Below are 20,693 nucleotides of genomic sequence, written 5' to 3' on the forward strand. Positions count from 1 at the left end.
ACAGTAATACATAGACAGAAGTGGCATTGAATAAAAGAATTTATTTAAATGAAATTTGTATTTTAGAAATGTCTATATTGTAGTTAGAATTTTAAAGCTATTAAAGCTTAGTACATTACCTCCGCCATTGTAATAAGACGTTTCACTCCTGTGTGCCACTTCCCGATTTCATCAGCATGATTAGTCGCAATCTCTAAATTCAAAGATGCTGCAGTTTGAAAGTCCTTGTGCTCAAGTGATTGAGATGCTTGCTTCAAAGTTTCGATAGTGTCTGGGGTCAAAAGTTCATTATTGTTCAAATGATCAAAAAGCAAATTGAGTCTCTCTTCCATGTCACGACCATGCTTAGCATACTTTTCAGGAATGTTAGGCTTGATTGCTTCTAAAACATTTGTTAAGGATTTATAAATCGGCATTGAAGATTCTGGAATATGCGATCTGTCACCGTCGGGATATCTCATTTTAGCGGGTTCTATCGGTGCTTGCGGTGCCTCCATTGCTGGCGGTTGATTGTTAAGCTCAGGTGGATTTTGTATTTTCGGTGGGGGAGGTTGTGTAAAAGTGGATGTCGGAGGTTGAGAGAACTGTCCAACAGGATGTGACGAGGCCTCCGTCGCACGAGGTGGTGGCCCATTCGCGACTGTCGCATTACTTCCTTGACCATACGTGTGAATTGGTGGTGGTACCATACCAGCCTTAATCGGTGGCGATATCGGATTAGACGAAACGGGTGGATGTGGTATTTGACCACTAGGAGAAAACGCACTCAGGACGGACCTCGCTGGAGGCGGAGGAAATAGGGGCCTACTACCCACTTGCAGAGAACTGCGCTGATTATGATGGTAAGGAGGTTGTGCGATCCCTCCTCTCACAGGAGGTGGGGCAACTCCAGGAATAGTTGGTCTCGGAGATTCAGCTCCAGGAGGAGGAGCATAAGGATTTTTGGGAGGAGCGGTAACTGAAGCTCTAGACACATTAGGGGAAAAGTTACCAGCGCTTATGGCACCTGTTGCAGGAGGAGGAGGAGGAGGAGCGTATGGATTCTTCGGCGGCGCGTTAGTCGTTGCGAATGAACCTCGTGGTGTCAAGTTGGAGTGTGCTGGCGGTGCACCAAGAGCAGGCGTTGAAGGAGCACTTATATTTGCTGATCCATTCAAACCTTCTTGAGTAGCACTTGAAGGTGGAGCATAGCGATTATTTATTGAAGCGTGACGTGGGGGCGGTAAGACCTCTGCGGAAGAACCTAGATTTCCAGCTAGCGACGCTCTTGAACTAGTGCGACTTATCCCTCTTCTCGGTGGCGGCAATAACCCGCTTGAAGCTGAAGTCATAGATGGCCTCTTTTGAGCAATAGGAGGCAGCTGAACACCAGAAAAAGGTGTAGGCGAAGGAGAAGGCTCCACAGGTGCTGCTGCTCTACGAGCTGGTGCAGTTGCTTTTGTCTTGAAAGTATTAGGCAAGTCATTCCAACCTTCTGTTTCCAGTTTATTTGTCCTTGGAGGAGGTAGAGGCGATGTTTGAGCACTATTTAAGGGCTCAGTAGCCGAAGGAGCATTAGCTGGTTTGTAAGGGTTCGAAATGGCACTGGAAGGAGCATATGGGTTATTACTTGTAGTTCTAGCATAAGGATTAGATGAAACACTCCTATTATATTGATTAGTAACTCCAGGCGTGGGTAACGAAGGATTGGAGACGGCACTTGATCGTCTCATGGGAGCCACTGGAGCTCCCATAACTGGTGGCACGACAGAAGTTGCCACTGCCTGAGAAGGGATGGGATAATGCCTCAGAGATGACTTGTGTGAGATATTTGGTGAATTTTGCATTGCGGCGTTATTTTGTCCTGCGGAGTTAAACATAGGTCTTGCATATGCTGTTCTTGAAGACCCAATCCTAGGATTGGCATGCTTAGAATTTGACGAAGACGTCTTCGATGTTGTATCAAGGGCCTTTACAATACGATCTTTCTCGTTACCTGTGAATTCACTTGGTAGTATCAGCAAGAACTTCTCGGCCAACTCAAAATGACCAAAACTGGCTACTAGGTTGGTATACTCTAAGATCGCTTTCGCAATGGGCTCAATAGAAGGTCCGGAAATTTCAGATAACATGTTAGTTAGCGATCTGTACGTAGCGATTTTCTCAACAAAGTTGTTTAAAGCTTCAAAATGAGCTTCTGAAGGAGATGAAATATCCGAATTACCTTGAAGTAAATGTTGTTCAAATTCAGGCAATTCCGAAAGCCATACATTTGCAATTTTATCAAGACCATTACCTGCCAAATAGCAAGAGATTGCATTAATTCTCTTGTCTTGATCATTCGAGGCGAAAATTCTATCTCCTAACTCATTAATTTTCAAGCTAAAGTCACTTTCATCTGTCGAGAAGGATGTGATGGCAGTCGCTATTTCTTTCCAATTTGAAGCATCAGCGGAAGAAACTAGATCGGTGATATTCTTTTGAGATACATTATAAAGCAACCTAGCTAATCGATCACCCTTCTTGCTATTAAAAAAGCCAGCCTTTGCCTTTTGCTTCGCTTCATCAGATGCATCCAATGCTAGAATTAATGCCTCTAAAAGTTTACCTTGTTCTAAACAACTTGAAATAGCATCATCAACCTTATTATTAAGTAGCAACTTGATTAATCTTTTTTCATCATTAGGAGTCGTCGAGTCGAATAAGGAAAAGGGTCCACTTGGGACATAATCCTCTGAATTGGTCACCCCATTTCCGAGCTTGTCAAAGAAAGCGTCATCTGTGATTGTAGAAGTATCAAGCTTAGAGCTTCCGTTAATCCAAGGATCTGACTCTTGTTTGTCTAAATCAAGCTCAAATAACTTCTCTTTTCCTTGGTCAGATAGCTTATTGAGAAGCTCCCAATCAAGCCTATCGCTTTCCAACAAAAACGGTCCATTCAATTTATCTTGAATTAATGATTTGAAATCCCCATTTTTTAATGCTTCGCTCAATTTTACCGATAAATTCAGGGAACTAGTAGCAAACTTTTGAATCTTAACTACAGACTTCCCATCGGTATTTTCACCCACTGTGACGATTTTTGAGCCAAAGCCGAAGAATACACTTGAAGGATTCTTGAGCCAAGAAGGTGCTTGCTGCTTTTCAAAGACTGCTTGTTGTGTTTCAGAAACTGATATTTCGTTCCAGAACAGATCATCATCTTTGGATGAAACTTTGGTGGTTATTGGAGGAGACGTATCCTGTAAAGTTTGTACAACAATTTTTCCATCAAAAGATGCAGTTGCGAAAATATCAGGCGCTGCTGGTGCAAACCTGGTGAGAAAAGCCCAGTTAGCCGTAGTAGGGTATTCTCCTAACTTTTCACCCTTAATTGGATTCCATAAAAATGTGTTATTATCTTTTCCACTTGAAAGTAGTAATTCAGGATCTTGAGTACACCAATCCAAAGAGAGAACACCTTTTTTATGTCCTTCTAAGATCATTTCTGGAGCATTTGAATTTCTCAAGTCCCATGTTAGGATTGAAGGACAGTTATCACTGTCACTTGCTGTTGCCAATTTAGTTGATTGAGTTGGATGCCATGCAACATGCGAAAAATTAGATTTACCATTTGGTCCATTGTAAGACAAGTGTAAGACTTCTCTTTTTGACTTTAAGTCCCAAATAGAAGTGAAACCTCCATTACTAGTAGTGGCAAGGATGTGGCCGACTGACCTATTCCAAGCAACACTCGTGATCTCGTCCATTGGTGTCATTGCTTTTCCAGGAGAGACAGGTTCAGTAAAATTCTTTGTATCCCAGATATATATCTCGCCATGCGAACCACCTGAAACCAAAATATGATCTTGATTTGGGTTAAACTGTAAACATCTGACCGGACCAGTATGCTTCAATGATTTATAAATCGACGATATTTTCAAATCTTTGGTCTTAATTAAAATTTCTGCATCCCAAATCTCAACAGCCCCGTTTTCAAATGCACCAGCTAATAACCCCATAGGCCTTCCGTCAAATGGTTTGGACCATGCCAAGGCATAGAATCTATTATCCACAGTTTCAGTAAATATTGGAGCTTTTTTATCTTGTGATGAAAAAATATCCCATATCTCGAGAGTGGAAGATGAATCAAAGTTTATGTCAACTGCTCCTGCGACTGTCCCCGTTGCAAGTAAAGGCAAGTTACCTTGACTCCACGCAAAGGTTGAAGTACTTAGGATTTCTTCGACCTTCACCATATTTCTGGACCTTTATTTAGTTTAAGCGTATCTTTTGTAATTACCTCGACGTCTAAGCTTCTAAAGGGTAATAAAATTGAATTCAAGTAACCTGTAATTTTATATGTCGCTTCGACTTGGTATCTTGTGAAGTATCTGTTGTGAATCTGAGCTTGTTTTAAGTTATTGCGTCAATAATGATTTCCGCCTCCTTCAAACAACAATCTCGATCAATTCTTTTTTTGAATCTCCGCTTAACTACCAAGTGTTCAATGCGCTTCTGAACAGACAGCTGAAGTCACAAAATTGTAATTGATTTAATAGCAAACGGGAAAGAACAACTGATCGTTCGAGTTTTTGCCAACGCACTGCTTTTCTTCCATGGACATTGTGTTGATCTGAAGAAAAACAATTAGTTCATAATCACGTGAGTAAATAAGTCCTCACTGCAACGTCTTCATATAAGAATATCCTCAGTTGGTCTTACGAGAAGAGAGAAGAGAAGAAAACGATGGCAGCATTTTGTCTTTTGTGATTGTCTTGTTACTGCTATAACCACTATCAGTTGTTGAATCAAGAGAAATAAAAAAAAAGAAAATAATAAAGCATGAGTGCTGTTGCAATAAAAGGTGGTATCTGGAGTAGGTCCCCACAAAGAGCCACGTTTAAGCTACTAATTAAACTATTGAACGACAGGATAGGCAAGCCAACCTTGAAGGCATTCTTAATTGCATACTTGTATGTGACACTTCCACGAGTGTTAAACTGCGTGATAGTGTCGCTAAGGAAGAAGAAATATAACAAGATACCTCAGCGTTTGTACAATATATTGACTAGAGCGCTTCATTCTAAGAAATTTCCAATGCTCTCGGCTTTTTTGGTTGGGGGTATTAATATCTTGGAACCTATTGTATATTATGTGATTAAGAGGTCTGGTTTATCAAGCAGCCCAATTAATAGCTTATTTTTCTCAACGTTCATTTCATCCTTCGTTTCAGCACTAATTGCTTTTCCCCGATATCAGGGGCACATCCTTGGTTACGGGCGGAACTGGTCATTGGATCTAACATTGTTAGTCGTCACGAGAGCATTGGATACAGCGCTCTCTTCAAGCTTAGGTATGATAGCACCGAAAGGAATTGCAGGATATGGTGATGCCTGTCTTTTTATCGTATCATGCTCCTTTATCATGTTTTCATGGTTTTACCGACCTCATTCACTACCACCAGCCTATTGCAAATGGATAACTTCAGCAGCTAATATGGACGTCGAAATTCTTGCTGCTTTGAAGGGTCTACATGAAGGTACTATAAAGTATGGTACTCCATCCCTTGTACTCGAACAATATTGTTTAAGACATAAAGTAGATCCTAGCGAAGGAAATTTTGTTAAAAATCAACCAATGAAATGCAATTTAGTTCATGCCTTCAAGACAAATAGTTGCGAGGTTCACGCGTTATGGAGGTTTTTGAGAGGATTCTCCTTTGCAATGAAGATTTACGGGCCCTTGAATGCATTGATGCTTTTAGTTCCAATAAAAAATGCAAAGATGAAATCAAGAATTATAAGATCTATCAAATCTACATTCAGGTCGTCTTTCTTTTTGGGAGCATTCATTGGATTATATTGGTACGCAGTTTGTCTCGCTAGACTGCGAATTTTTCCAAAGTTATTTCCAAGTGTACCTAAGACCCGTTGGGATATAACAGTTGGACCAGCTGCTGGTTCTGTATTATGTGGTTTTAGTAGCTTTATTGAATCAGCTCAGCGTCGTAAGGAATTAGCGTTGTTCGTAGCGCCCAGAGCATTGGGTACTATTGTCCCCTCAGAGGCTTCCGAAAGAAACTTGAATATTGAAACATTTGCATTTGCATTAAGTTTGGCAATACTTGTTGCATATTCTAGAAGGGATCCTAGGAAAGTTAGAGGTATCTTTGGGAGAGGACTTCAACAAGTCTTTAATAGAAGTTACTATAAGTAGTGCGCGACGAATATTCATATACTCTCATGAACACAATTTTGATATAGATCCTGTATTCTGATCATATTCTTCGACTTTAGTTGACATTCTTCATGGTTATAGGTGAATAACAAAATTGAAATGATATGCTGGATTCCGAATCAGAAAGTAGACAAGATGAGGATGTGCTAGAGGTAGATTTCTCGCTCCCTTTACGCGAATTTAGTGAGAATCTCATAAAGAGGCATGAAAAAATAGGTAAATGGATTAAGCTCACTAAGGAGGATGAATTATTGTGGTATATCTTTTTGACAGTGGGGGCACTTGTGGATCCATTCACTCAACCAGAGGAATCGGATGACTTCATTCTCAGCGTAGATTCCATATCAAGTTTGCTCATCGCTATTGCATACCCCAAGTACGTAGATCTAGAGTATGTGAAACACTTTGACGGCGGTCGAGCTGAGGCTGAAGGAAAAGAGGAAGAAATAGATATTAATTCTTGCAAATTTGGTATGTCAATGCGGTTTTTCGAGCTCCTCCTTTTAGTTAATAGAGCAATAAATGCAGATGACGAGCTAAAGCTCAGATATGTGGATAATGAAGGAGATTGGGTTAGCAAATTACTTGAATGGGTACCTTCACCTGGCTTGAATGATTCAGAATTAAGAATCGTTTATTCAATAGTTTGCATATTGGTCGTTTCAATTCACAAAATGGTTTCGCCGAAATCTTGTCAAGGAAATCTAAGTAAGAACCCGTATTTGCAATATTTCATAAAGCTTTGGAAGTGTCACACAAACATCATAATTTTGGCCTTGGAAATTGATAGAAAAGTTGAAGCTGAAAATGAACATGAAGATGATCAGTTTGAAATCCCGGAGATTGTTTATCAAACTGTAAATGGCTCTAGTGCTATAAGGTTTGTCTTGGGAAGTATTTTAAATCAAAATCTGTCTCTGTTATTAAAAGAGAAACTACCCGTATCTCACAGTGAAGATACAGATCTGGAAGATGATTTGAAGAATGAAACTTTATTAAACTTCATTCAACCTTTGGGCCGTAAGAAAGTTAATGGAGGTGCATTACTGATCGATATGCGGTTGGTGGTAATTGCATTGTTAATTGTAAAATGTGGAATAACTTTCACATCTACTATTAAAGCAACAGATAAGCCCGATTCGAGCGAGGAGGAAAAGAAAAGAATAATAGCTCAGAATACACCAATTTCCGAGATTGGCGATTTATTGATTGATTTAGAGTATGATGACCGATTTGAAGAAGATATTAGGTATATGTTCGATTATGGATTCGATAATACAGATGATGAGTGGCTGGACATTATTGAAAAAGAAGAGGATTCAGGTGAACCTGAAGCCAAAAAGACGCATACACCAGCAGAAGAAAGTGTCGTGACAACAGCAGTTAGATCAAAAGATACTTCTACGATTAATTTTGATGAATTTGGACGGGACTGGAGAGATGTTCCAAGAGACGAAAATGCGTTTTTTCAGGACTGGTTCTTGCTGTGCGTGAAGAACTTTAAAAAGCTTGACAAAAAAGAGGATTCTGATGATTTTTTTGGGAAATGGGAGGAGTTAGTAGAAACTTTACGGTTTTTGAAGACTAATTCCATTGAAGATGAGCTGGTTACTGAAAGTCGGATTGGACAAGCGTTGCTTAATACAATTGCGAAGGCTATAAAGGATGAGGCTGATGGTGTCAAAAATGATATAACTCCTGATAAATTTTATGAATTCTTGTCAAGTGTGGCACCGGACGATGCAATCCAAACGACCCTGAATAAAAACAAATTGATCGTTCCTATATTTCAGATAACTAATGCCGAAATATTTCTTCATAATAATAACAAATTGGCAAGATGTGTATTTGATGAGTTGTTCATGTGTAAAGGTTATAGGAGGGTTTTGATATGGTTCTTAACTCATAATATTAATTTATCTACACTATTAATTGACTACGTGTTCGAATTATTGTCTGGGTTGAGAGGTAGTGATGAAAGGCAAAGGCCTTATAAGTTCTCTAGAAAAGGTGGTCAAATTTTACTCAGTGATGTTGAAAGGCTGATGTTGCTTCATGAATTCTTATCAAACTGTAGTCTTTATCTTTCTGCGACAGAAGGGATACATATGGACGACGGATATAAGATTGTTTTAGCAGAATCTATTGCCAAGAAGTATTTGAGTCTTATTTGCCTAATGATCAATCAATTAATCAAAATTGGTGTTATTACCCTAGGTGCGAAAAACAAAGGGAATAAAGACGACGACATAGATGACTATTCTAACGATATACAAGTTTTGCTTATAAGCTGGATCGGAAAATTACCCGAAGCTCGTGAGTTATTTTTCAAAATTAAGACGGCCAATTATGATATAGAAAGACCCCCAAGTCATGATGATGTCACGCCTATGGTACACTACGACTCAGAAGATCTTGCCAATCTAATCGACAAATTTTCCCTACTTTCAACTTCAGAAATTACCGATGATTTATACAAAAATCCTGATCACTTGAGTATCATTGGTAATCTCGGTATGAGAATCGAGCACCATATAAAGCTTATTATATCTGGCTATTCCAATGCCGCTAAAGTGACTGAATTAACCTTACTGGAAGGAGAGCACATTTCAAGTGATTTCAAGTTCTTCTTGAACCATTTTGACACTCTATGCAAGATTGAATACCTAGCAGAAACACTTTTCGAGAAGCTTGATGCTCTATTGACGGCAGGTTTGGAAACTGATTTACCTGGATTAGGTGCAACCTCCACTTCTGAATTCAATGATCAGTTCCTCAATGGTGAGGTGAAGTTCACGAATAGCGGAAAATAACCTGACTTTCACTCGGAAGGCAGCTGGAGCATAGTTGACTTGTTCAACTTCAATTTGTAATGTATAATAGACTTAATAAAATGTAAACTTACCTGTTATATTTTTAGCTCTCAAGTTCAATCTAGAAGAATCAATTCTGTGCAATGAAATTTTGCAATTCAGTTCGGATCAAATCGATTATGTGTCATATAGAATACTTCCTAAAAAGACTTTCCAACTTATACTTATAAAAGGAAACTATGTTTTCTAATCAATTGCGTTCAACTATATCTAGAAACCTAATGTCAGCCAAAAGATTCAATTCTACAATCACACCTGTATGTATTTTATTCAAGAACGAAAAGTAATAGGATTTGGCTACCATTTGAAAGGATCAGTTCATATATGCTCTAAGGAGAAATTACTAACACTGCAATAGGTCAAGACTGCTAATGCGCCGCCACCAGCAGCATCTTACTCTCAGGCCATTAAAGTAAATGGTAAGTATCAGCTGTAAACAACAATTATTGACAAATTGCTAACCAAACGCAGGATTTATCTATGTTTCTGGTCAAATTCCTTATACACCTCAGAACAAACCGTTGAGTGCAAATCCTTCAATTCAAGAGCAGGCAGAGCAAGTTATTCAAAATGTCTCAAATATACTAGAGGCATCGAATTCTTCACTTAAACATATCGTAAAGGCGAATATTTTTTTGACGGATATGAAAGCACAATTTGGCGAATTCAATTCCGTGTACGGTAAATATTTTTCGGATCACAAGCCTGCTAGGTCCTGCGTTGCAGTTAAGGAACTTCCTTTGGGTGTCGACTTAGAGATGGAAGTCGTAGCTGTTGAAAAAGACGATAATAAGTTGTAAGCTCTAAGCTTACTTCCTATATGAAACTGCAGTTTTCGTTTAAACGTTAGGGTGAATTATGATAAACTTATATACTACAAAACAATATAAGCCCCTTTCTATTTGTAGCATTTTAATGCTAGAAGAAGACTCTATTCCTCAATCTTTAATTCTATTCAAAATGGTACGTCATAAAGACCTACTACAACACATTTTCAGGATTAGTATACAAGAGTCCGGAACAAAAGAGCTTAAGGTCTTTTGAGGCAGATCCGGTCTAATTGCGTTTCTGTAAGGTCGGCAGCCCTTTCCAAGAAGTGTTAACGTGATCTGATTGTTTTGTGTGCGCACTACTATCCTATTAACAAAAATTTTCACAAGTCTCAAGCCTGTATTCTCAGAGCGTGAAATTTTCCAATTCATAAAATTTGTTAGCTTCACTTCTTTCACAGTTGACTATAGCATAGTATATTAGAAATGGCTCAACGTATTACTTACAGAAGAAGAAATCCTTGTATGTTTTAATTCAGATAATGCCGCGTTGCTTGAATGGAAATTATGGGAACTATGAATAATGAACAAAAGTAGTGATTGATGCTCCGAAGTTATGAATGGTTCTGAACTGCAACAGTGGGCTTAGAGGTGTAATGATCGACTATAATTGCAGAAATTGTTCGATGTCCTTAACGACAACGCTCCTTAAATATCAAAATGCTTATCTTCAAAAAGGAGACTGGCGGAGACTCAAACCGAGTTCTTTGTTGCATTTACATATCTTATTGAGTAAAGTTGTCACTGGGAGATGAAATCGTTTGAAGAATATGTTAATTTCGCATCAAGTTGCATTTGAAACTTCTAAACTTAAAGATTGTGAAAACCTCAGTTCTTCTGTTCTATCGGGCTACCATGTTTTCCCTTTAAGCATAAATTACCATCAATAGTGACAAATACTAACTTATATTTAGATAACACCAGATCTAACAAGGTCAAAGTCGTTAAGACTCCAGGTGGAAAATTAGTTGCTCAGCATCTCAAGAAGCAAGCTTCCAGAGTCAAATGTGGTGACTGTGGTAGTGCATTGCCAGGTATCTCTACCTTGAGACCAAGACAATACGCTCAAGTCTCCAAGACCCACAAGACCGTGCAAAGAGCATACGGTGGTTCTAGATGTGCTGGTTGTGTTAAGGAAAGAATCGTTAGAGCTTTCTTGATTGAAGAACAAAAGATCGTTAAGAGGGTCTTGAAAGATCAACAAGAGAAGGAGAAGAAGGCAGCTAAGAAGACCGGTAAGAAATAAATTAAATAGGGAAACAGAAACTTGTAATACTTAGTCCTGGTTTGATGGTAACCAAAATATCTCTTACTTTAACGCTTTAATACATCCACATACTTTTGGAAGTTATCTATTATTTTGTGTAGTGAAAGGCACCAAGTTTGATTTAGGTTTTACATAGTTAGAACGATTGAAAGGGTCATAACTTGTGTTGAATAAGTCTTTATGTAGAAAAATACGAGCCATCTCAAGTATCAATTTTTCTTGAGCTTTTCATTCGAACCATGGGGTCAAGAAGTGTAAAATAGCTTAGGAAGTGTTTTGCAATTGCAAATCGAAGCGATTTAGGAAACATATCGATGAAGCCAAAAGTTGTCAAAACTGAAAAACTGCATATCTGTTTTAACCGAAGATGGAACTGCGACAAGAACTTAGCCAAGAATATTCAAGTTGGTACCTGTGCAGCAAGCGCAGGGATGCATTATATCACAAGATATCTACCTGCTCATGAGGTGTCGCTAAAAACGATGTTGATTGAGTTGACATGTATAATCTCATAAACGGCTCATTGAGTGGTTCCAATTGTGGTTCCAATTGTGGTTCCAATAAGCTCTTAATAAAAGTTTCCCACATATGAATAGCTATATCGAAAGAGATATTCGTTGTAGAAAATTCATTGGCCACATCGCAAAGCACTGTATTTGCGTACCTTGGGCAGTGAAACGGACCGTTGGGTGCATCTTAAAATACCCCATCATCACCAAAAATCATAAAATGTCGCAAACGACACAGATCATGTAACGAATGTTACTCATTGAATAGCCGGGAGCATTGAATAAGCCGGGAGCTGATTTCTCAAGCGTTTTATATAACGAAACTGATTCCGCAGCTTCTGAATACCTTTAATGTAACTCTTCTTTAAAAGATTTTGCCATCAAGTTTAATTTTAACCAAACATTACTTATTCAATCAATTGGGCAACACTAATGTGAAAGAGCAAGCAATATGTCACGTAATTCAGAAGCGATCTGTGTTCTCTAAAGGAACTTGTATACTTCTGAATAAGAGCAATATCTAGAAATGCCGTGTACTTACGGTTAAGAGCGTTATTGATAGAGAATTAAACCTTTTCTATTATTGGACCTTATCAAATTTATCAATTCCATCTATAAAAGGTTTTCTATAATCCTGGGTTGGATATGTTCCGTCTTTTCGAATTCTAATTTAACAGTTTGATTTAGAATTGAGATGTTGGTAATTCAAGCTTTATCTACAATTAGCACCAATAGTAATAATTGTCTGCTCAGGTCGGAGATCTCGCCATTAAAGGCGTTTTTTTCAAAAGCCCAGTTACTCGACCTCTAATATTTGAGTTTCAAGCTACAGAAATCATACACTCACAGCAATATGATCATCGTCACCCGTAAATGACTTTCACAGCTCTAGAGTTTCTGCGTCAATTTCTGTCACTCCTTTATCTGAGCCTTGTTAAAAGGCGAGCTTCCATCAGTAGAGCCTATGAAGATTCAGTCCCACACGTAAGCCACTCAAGCTTATGTAATCTCGCCTATAGTAAATCTTATGCGCGCGGGATGGTAGATCTTAAAGATAATTGTAACTGTTAAGCTTGCGTTAAGAGCAGCTTCCTCCCGTCATTACCGAGACTAGAAAGAGATTCGGACTGACTTTCGAATAGTTCATTCAACCTCTCGAGAGCGGACATTTGCTGCATGCTTAAAACCCTTACAGTAGAGGCTACATGAATAACATTACTCGGGCGGCATTAAAATTTTCCAGAAATTTTTCTCTCTGGAAAATTCTACATTTACGTAAAAAAAAATACTCTATTGTAATGCTATTGGTGGTTAACTTCCGACCTTGCGCATTTAGAAAGCCATTCCATTTTACTAACTCGTATTATTCAAGTCGTTTCTCCTAATCCTCATCTGATAAATCGAACTATGTAGTAGATCTTTTTGATTATTTAAATACAGCTCTCTTTTGTTTTCAACTTCATTTATTTCTGCAACAAGCGAAATGTCTGAAGAAAAGCTTGAGGACAAGCTTGATGAAAAAAGAGAATTCACACAGGAAGAATCGAAAGATGAGTTTGTTCCTATTAGCGAGGATTATAAGCAAAAGCTTTATGAAAAATTAGGGCATGCTGATGTTTTAACTACCGACTCCACTATTCCTGATATAGAGTATCTTTATCGAAAAACTGAAGAATTGCCCTTAGAAAAAGCGCTTGAGATTTTAACACGAGTTATTAAAGACCATAATGATGATCCAAATTTTCCTTACGATGATTTTGAATTCATTGAAAAAATTGAAAAAGGTTATAACAATGACTTAGGGATGAGTTATGATGACTGGGCTTTTCAAGTGAAGATGTACGCTGCCTTGAATGAATACCACTCTCCTTATCCAGAAGTGCGTGCAATTTCTTCACCAACGGACGATCCAAATATCCCATGTGAAACTATTCGTGCCTATTTCTTAGGGTTCGTTTGGTGTATCATTGGTACTGGGGTCAACGAGCTCTTCTCTCGTAGGCAGCCGTCCATTTATTATCAGCTTCGGTTTGTCAAATGCTAATGTATCCATGTGGAATTACTCTTCAATATATTTTACCAGATTGGGGGTTTACCTTGTTTGGTACTAGACACTCTTTAAACCCTGGTCCTTGGACTTATAAAGAACAAATGTTTGCAACTGTTTTGTTTGACATAGCAATTGGAGGTATGTATGTTGGTTACAACTTTTATGTTGAAAAACTAAGTGTCTTTTATGGTAACACTTGGATTACAGCTGGCTACCAAATTTTAATTTCTCTTGCAACTCAATTATTTGGTTTTGGATTTGCAGGTATTCTTAGAAAGATAGTTATTTACCCAGTACGTGCTGTTTGGCCAACTATTTTGCCTACTCTCGCCCTTAATCGAGCATTATTGAAGAAAGAGAAGAAAGAAAATATCAATGGCTGGACAATTACTCGGTATAAACTCTTCTTCATCGTGTTTTCTTCTTCATTTTTATACATGTGGATTCCTGATTACTTATTTCAAGCATTATCATACTTTAACTGGATGACTTGGATCAAACCAGATAATTTCAATTTGGCAAACGTTACAGGATCAATTCAAGGTCTTGGTTTAAACCCAATTAGTAGTTTTGATTGGAATATCATTGGTTATTGGCTTCCCTTGGCATTTCCATTCTATACTTATTTAAATATGATGATAGGAATGTTCATCGGGTTCATCGTTATTATCGGTCTTTATTATAGTAATTATAAATGGACCGCTTATCTTCCGATTAATGATAACAACATTTATACAAATACAGGTGAGCTTTATGAGGTTCAAAGCGTACTTACAAATGGAAAGCTAGATGAGGCTAAGTACAAAAAATATGGTCCGCCATACTTATGTGCTGGTAACTTGTTGGTTTACGGTGCCAATTGTGCTCTTTATACATTCATGATTCCATACGTTTTCTTCACGGAACGTAAAGGTATCTGGAACTCGCTCAAATCATTAAAAGATCTGATTACTGATTTGAAATCATCAAGTTACGCACGTTTCAATGACCCACATTCTCGAATGATGTCTCGTTATAAAGAAGTTCCAGAGTGGTGTTTTATAGTTATAATGTTAATCGCCCTTGTGTTTGCGATTGTTTGCGTGAAAGTTTATCCTGCTAATACCCCCGTTTGGGGAATCTTTTTGATGCTTGGTATCAACGCGGTGTTTGTAATCCCATTATGTGTTATTTACGCTATTACCGGGTACTATTTCACTCTTGAAGTTTTAGTTGAATTGATTATTGGATATGCATTACCAGGAAACGGTGATGCTTTGATGTTTTTAAAAGCTTTGGGATTCAATATTACTGGTCAAGCTCAACAATATGTGTACGATCAAAAAATGGCACACTATTCAAAAATTCCACCAAGGGCTGTTTTCCGTGGTCAACTTCTGGGAACTATTTTCCAAATCATAGTATCTTTGCTTGTCATAAACTGGGAAATTTATAACCTTAAGGGAATTTGCACAGATGAGCAGGCAAACAACTTCACTTGTCCCAGTGAAGTTTCTTACTATTCTTCTTCAGTATTTTGGGGTGTTATTGGACCAAAGAAAGTGTTCAATAAACTATATCCAGTATTACCTTATTGTTTCCTCATTGGATTCTTGCTTTCTCTTGTGTGTCTTGCCATTAGACGTTACTTTTACAAACAAACTCGTTGGTTCCAGCCAGCAGTCGTTATTGGTGGGTTATTTAATTATGCCCCCTATAATTTAAGCTATTTCCTTCCTGGTCTCTATGTCAGCTTTGCCTTCAATCACTATATCAAAAAAAGATTTAGTGCATGGTGGGAGAAATATAACTATATCTTGTCATCTGCCCTTGATGCTGGTGTTGCATTTGGTGGTATTATCATCTTTTTTGCTGTTCAGTATCATGAAAAAGACGTAAACTGGTGGGGAAATGAAGTATCTTATGCTGGTACCGATGGTGGTTTGGGACAAGTTAGTTTATTGGATGCATCGAATGCTCCAGATGGATACTTTGGATTGAGGAAGGGAGACTTTTAATACCATTAAATATAGCGATACAATTCAAGGTGGTGATATTTCTTGATTATACAACATCTAACGGTGATGCTTTAACTATTTGATAACAAGACCAAAAATGTCATTAAGAATACCAGGAATAATATTAGATTTCGAAGTCGAGCGCATAGCAATTTATGTCTTATGGCTTAGTTCCAGAGGATAATGTTTCCATTATATAAATCCATAATTTCAAGCATAATAAGTAACAGTCTATCAGAATATGTCGAATATAGGATTTGTTCCTATGTTAATTCGTAGTGCAAATATTCGCTTTAATTTTAAATCTTAGTGAATATATATTGAGTTATAACTATAAACTAATGTGAAACTTTCAGCTCACACCTCCTGACATCCAATGAGACTCCAAAAATGTTCAAGGTCATCGCAATTTATAGAATTGGATAACTAAATTAGTCACTCAAGGTTTATCATTCTTTGCAGAGAATATATTTATATCTACATAATTGCGATGTTCACAAATAAAACAAATTAAGCATTAAAGTACCAACTATGTAATCTCAAATAAGTGAATTGGTTATTAAAACTGAATAGCGGTCCAAAAGAGGGTTATCACGAATATTACGAAAATTATTTAATGTGCATACATCAACATCATTTTACTCTGCTTGTAGACTCCATCTTTTTGCAAGAAACCGCAATTTGATCACTAATTTGATTCGATTATCTCTGCCTTATGATAAAGATCTCCTTTTATAGTTCCAATATAACCTAAGCCACCGAATCCCCCAACCATATAAACCTCATCAACGATAAACTTTACCCAATGTGATTTATGAGGACTGATCTTATTTCGTGGTAGCCAAGCGTTTGCATCTGGATGCCTCTTCAAGAAACAAGCTTCCAATTTGAGTTGTTCAGACGGATTTTCAAACGTCACATCTTTCAACTTCCCTCTCAAATTGATTCTTGGTGAACCAGCGGGCGAATGCTTAATACTGCCTGGATAAGATGGGTCCACGTCTTCACCTAAAGGATGGTCTCCTACCCGAATAGTGAATGTGTAGCTAGAGCCCTTCTCGATATTTCGGAAAGTAGATCCAATATCCACCACAAGCCAATAAGGATCTCCGTCACCATCACAATCTGCGTAATATTCCATGGAAGACACAGGTATTTGAGAGACTTCAGAATTTGACTCTAGAGTTTGGAAAGTATTAACATTGACTAGGGATTCCCTAGACACTAATGTTCTAGCTACTCTAGCAGCTTCCTGAATATTGGGTACCACATCAATCTGAAGTGGGATCTGATTATTCAAGATGTCAATTGAATTCTCCCTAGTTGGGAGAGCAAACACTTGATTGATAGTATATGCAATATTGATGATGCTTGCAAGCGTTGTACGTATCCTCATATTGATCTTAGTGTATAATCTGTTGAAGTAAAAGTTGAAACACTCTAAATTGTCCGACTTCGGAAGTGCCTTTCGAAGATGCAGAATGCAACCACACATATGATGTTTAGCAGTTAAAAATCATGTCTCTACAGTCAAATCTTCGAGCTTCAATCACGATTGTCGCAATTGATTACAGCATGTCATTCCAAAGGAACCTGTTATCTCTACTAAAGATGCGAATGCATGTCAATAGTGTAATTAGAGCGCATCTCCAAATCGAACAATCAATTAACAGCCGTTGGCTCGCAAATTGTCATTCCAGTCTCTTAAAATGAGTTTGTCTCTCAGATTTCTATGGTTCGTTACAAGGTATTTAAAACAAATCCATAGATTTTGGCTAGATTCTAATTAGTTGGTTCTTCAACCCATTACGCAAATCTGAAGATTTCGATTACATTGAATTACCTTGCAAGAAAGAGTGAATATGGATAGGAGTGCGTTAGTATTATATTTGAATGTAATATCTTGATAGGTTTTGACTTCCTTCTAAAAGAGAAAACAAGTACAGACCGAAATTCAAGATAAGCTATCAGTCAAAATATATCATGAGATTTCATTATGCTTTCATTACCAGCTCTTTTTCAGGAATAACTTTATCTAGATTTGTGAGAGGCATATGGGGGTACTGCAGAAGGTTTGGGGGTCGAATTTATTAAGCATGCTTTAAAGGCTAACTGTAGATCAGCCTCTTATAAATATTTGAGGGCATACCATTTCGCTCTTTAACTAAAAGAAATGGGGGCGCTGAAAGAATAAGATCTTCAGTCCCAACTATGTTCAGATCACTAAAATACTGAGACTTTTTACTTCAACTTAGCAGCAAGATGTCGTAGGATCCTTTCCCTGTGCTTTAATCTATAAATAAAATTAGCATATAGTTCTAGGAATTAGTGAGGCTGCAAATTCGATTTCTTTCCAAAATTGCGCTTACATTACAAGAAATGCTACTTTTACTACATTGAAGAACAGTTTTAGCTGGAAGTTCATATAGCTGCAAGAAGAGCGAAGGCTGAACGATTTGTTCTATCACCAGTAGGTTTAATGATAGACAGATATAGAATGAAAGAACTTAAGCATACATTATCTTTCATTCTCGTTTTGTGCCATTTGCGCTATTTTTCTTGTTTGACTATCTTATTTATATATTCTGTGATTTATTGAAGCATGATACAAAGAAGTTGGATTTCGTTTCATGGAGTGCGCATACTATAGTATTTATTGTAGAAAGAGAAAAGTTCAGAAGTCATTAGTTCATTTAATAAATGTTTACAATATCCATTTTCCCATGGTGGTACTTTCTTTTTTCCGTGGAAGATACAGAAATATTTGATGTGTTAGGATATTATTTAACCGTCAGTAATTGATTAATTAAACTATTGCTAGTGATTTTCTATTCAGCTATTGATTTCGTCTTCGTAACTTTGCTAGAGATTGTTGTTGCTAGGTCGTTTTTATTTCGGAATCGCTTGGAAGTGACCTAAAGGGGTAATCGGATGTTATCGCGATTTTCTTATCAGTAGTTTGAATATCTGTTGCAAGTGACACTTATGTATACGGCCGTTTCATCATATGAGTCAAGCTTTACCTGAAAGATATATATATGGCAGCTAGCAAAATTTGAAGAAAGGGTAGACTCAAAGGACACTATTAATCAACAGATTACATTGAAAAGCTATTATCTTTCCATTTGGGTACTAATATCTTTGCAAGTGCTGTTTACCGAAACAGGATAAGGGAGGGATATCAAAAACACATCATGGACTCAGGAAGATTATCACAATTACTAGCAAACACATACATCCCTCCAAAAGGTAAACAGAAGGTAAATTCAGTGCCACCGTACCACCCATGTTTGATTGTTCAGGATTCACAGACTGATGTTGGAAAGCCAAAGCCTTGTGGTTGTGCGGACAGCTATTGCGTAAAGGATGCCCCTGGATGGATTCCAAGGGCCAAAAGATAGAGATAATAGCTCATAGAAAGAAGAAGCAGAACTTATTAGTTGCTCTGATTGTGTTTGATGTATTTGATTTTATTTGAAAGATTATTTATTAAAGGTGTTATAACTTGTTTAATTCAATTCTACTAATTATATACATAAGAGGGAACTAATGAATAGATATAAGAAATGTGAAATAAGAATTTTGCTCTTAAGGATTATATTTCTTTGCTGTAACTATCGAAGGGCTGCGACTCTTGGCTCTGTTCTTCTATAGGTTTAGTGGCAGCATGCCTCTTAATTTCTCTAAAGGAGAGCTTCAGCTTGCCGATTGTAAACATGGGGTGTAAAACTGCTAATACGAAGCAGGCTAAGAAAATCATCAACGCGTCCAATATCGCAAGATAAACCTCATGTGTTATCAAGTTTCCAGTCCATCCTTCAGCTAATTCCACAACTCTGTAGATACATCTGATGTAAACGAATATGGTAGATACCAAGAGTGCAAAAGGTATCCATTTATACAATACTCCAGACCTTGCTTTAGAGAAAATGGGGTTATAATAAGGATCCAATTTCTCTCTTAGCCTGATTCCTTCTGGCGTATTGAGAAGGATTTGAAAGAATTTTTTGACAGAGAACTTGATTTCTGGATTTGCCTTGAAGAATGTCCTGTTAATAAAGTCAAACAATAGAATCAAGAAAACACTCATAGTAAACACTTGAAATACGACCCCACCTAACATAGTATGACTACCAGGATCCAGCGAGTTATGTTCCTTTAAGGCAGTAGCTGCCATACCTCCACCAACTGCTTGAATAACCAAACTCACAATATCACAGAAAACAAATATATATGTATACCAAGTTGGCTTTAGTATTGAGTATTGCCTTCCGTGAAAGACGATTATCTGCCCAAGGTAAAAGTAGATACCAGCTGCAATAAAAACAGGTGCTAATGTTAGACATATAATTTGACAAAGATATTTATCTACATTAGCAGTATCATTATAAGCCAAAGCTCTGGCTATATACCCTGCTAATTCAAGACCACAGCCACAACCTAAGCAGACACCCATATAGATATTTCTAGACCAACCAGAAAAACCAATGTGCGCAAGAAATAATAATGCAAAAGCAATGAAAAGAATAAGATTACCAGCTCTATTGATATTCATTGAATATAAGTTCATTTCCCAATCAAGAGACTTTAAATTTACCGTAGCATTGAAGATTGCCTGGGAAGCTAACGATAACTCCGAAGATGCAGTAGCAGTCGCCATAACACGTTCGGCACTTAAGACTGTCAAAGAGGCTTCTGCACCTCTTATTATCTGGGAGAGGTCAAATAGGTTCCCTTTAACAGTTTCAGTTGCCACTCTCTCTGTAGCAGAAGTTAATGTCTTTACCAAATCTGAATAATGGTCAGTATTTATGGAAGTTGTTGCAGTTAGTGTGGGTATCAGACTGGGAGTCCAAGGCTTGAGAAGCTCTGACATTTGAATCGAAGTCATCTTTACTTAATGGGCTTGCTACTGACTAGTCGTCTTGGAAAGACCCTTAGCAAGGATTGAAAAAGTTTGTAATCAAAT

The 20,693-nt window shown here is 37.6% G+C and overlaps 7 protein-coding genes across 7 annotated transcripts; 4 read left to right on the forward strand and 3 right to left on the reverse strand.

Moving 5' to 3' along the window:
• Positions 1-107: 107 nt before the first annotated feature.
• On the reverse strand, positions 108-4,217 carry PGA63 (Pga63p; the record flags this gene model as incomplete). Its single annotated transcript, XM_062955659.1, has 1 exon — positions 108-4,217. The coding sequence occupies one exon, from the start codon at positions 4,215-4,217 to the stop codon at positions 108-110; it is 4,110 nt and encodes a 1,369-aa protein (XP_062812240.1).
• Positions 4,218-4,803: 586 nt separating this feature from the next.
• On the forward strand, positions 4,804-6,177 carry PRCAT00005577001 (uncharacterized protein; the record flags this gene model as incomplete). The annotated part of the gene is made up of 1 exon (XM_062955660.1): positions 4,804-6,177. One exon carries the CDS (start codon positions 4,804-4,806, stop codon positions 6,175-6,177), a length of 1,374 nt encoding a protein of 457 aa, XP_062812241.1.
• A 125-nt stretch (positions 6,178-6,302) lies between these two features.
• Positions 6,303-9,011, forward strand: PRCAT00005578001 (CCR4-NOT core subunit; the record flags this gene model as incomplete). The annotated part of the gene is made up of 1 exon (XM_062955661.1): positions 6,303-9,011. The coding sequence occupies one exon, from the start codon at positions 6,303-6,305 to the stop codon at positions 9,009-9,011; it is 2,709 nt and encodes a 902-aa protein (XP_062812242.1).
• Positions 9,012-13,714: 4,703 nt separating this feature from the next.
• Positions 13,715-15,724, forward strand: PRCAT00005581001 (uncharacterized protein; the record flags this gene model as incomplete). Its single annotated transcript, XM_062955662.1, has 1 exon — positions 13,715-15,724. One exon carries the CDS (start codon positions 13,715-13,717, stop codon positions 15,722-15,724), a length of 2,010 nt encoding a protein of 669 aa, XP_062812243.1.
• A 688-nt stretch (positions 15,725-16,412) lies between these two features.
• On the reverse strand, positions 16,413-17,219 carry PRCAT00005582001 (CREG family protein; the record flags this gene model as incomplete). The annotated part of the gene is made up of 1 exon (XM_062955663.1): positions 16,413-17,219. The coding sequence occupies one exon, from the start codon at positions 17,217-17,219 to the stop codon at positions 16,413-16,415; it is 807 nt and encodes a 268-aa protein (XP_062812244.1).
• A 1,699-nt stretch (positions 17,220-18,918) lies between these two features.
• On the forward strand, positions 18,919-19,125 carry PRCAT00005583001 (uncharacterized protein; the record flags this gene model as incomplete). The annotated part of the gene is made up of 1 exon (XM_062955664.1): positions 18,919-19,125. The coding sequence occupies one exon, from the start codon at positions 18,919-18,921 to the stop codon at positions 19,123-19,125; it is 207 nt and encodes a 68-aa protein (XP_062812245.1).
• A 194-nt stretch (positions 19,126-19,319) lies between these two features.
• On the reverse strand, positions 19,320-20,615 carry PRCAT00005584001 (uncharacterized protein; the record flags this gene model as incomplete). The annotated part of the gene is made up of 1 exon (XM_062955666.1): positions 19,320-20,615. One exon carries the CDS (start codon positions 20,613-20,615, stop codon positions 19,320-19,322), a length of 1,296 nt encoding a protein of 431 aa, XP_062812246.1.
• Between the last annotated feature and the right edge of the window lie 78 nt (positions 20,616-20,693).

Source organism: Priceomyces carsonii (assembly GCF_900007245.1).
Source record: "Priceomyces carsonii strain CBS4050 genome assembly, scaffold: Debaryomyces_carsonii_scaffold_6, whole genome shotgun sequence".
NCBI lineage: Eukaryota > Fungi > Ascomycota > Pichiomycetes > Serinales > Debaryomycetaceae > Priceomyces > Priceomyces carsonii.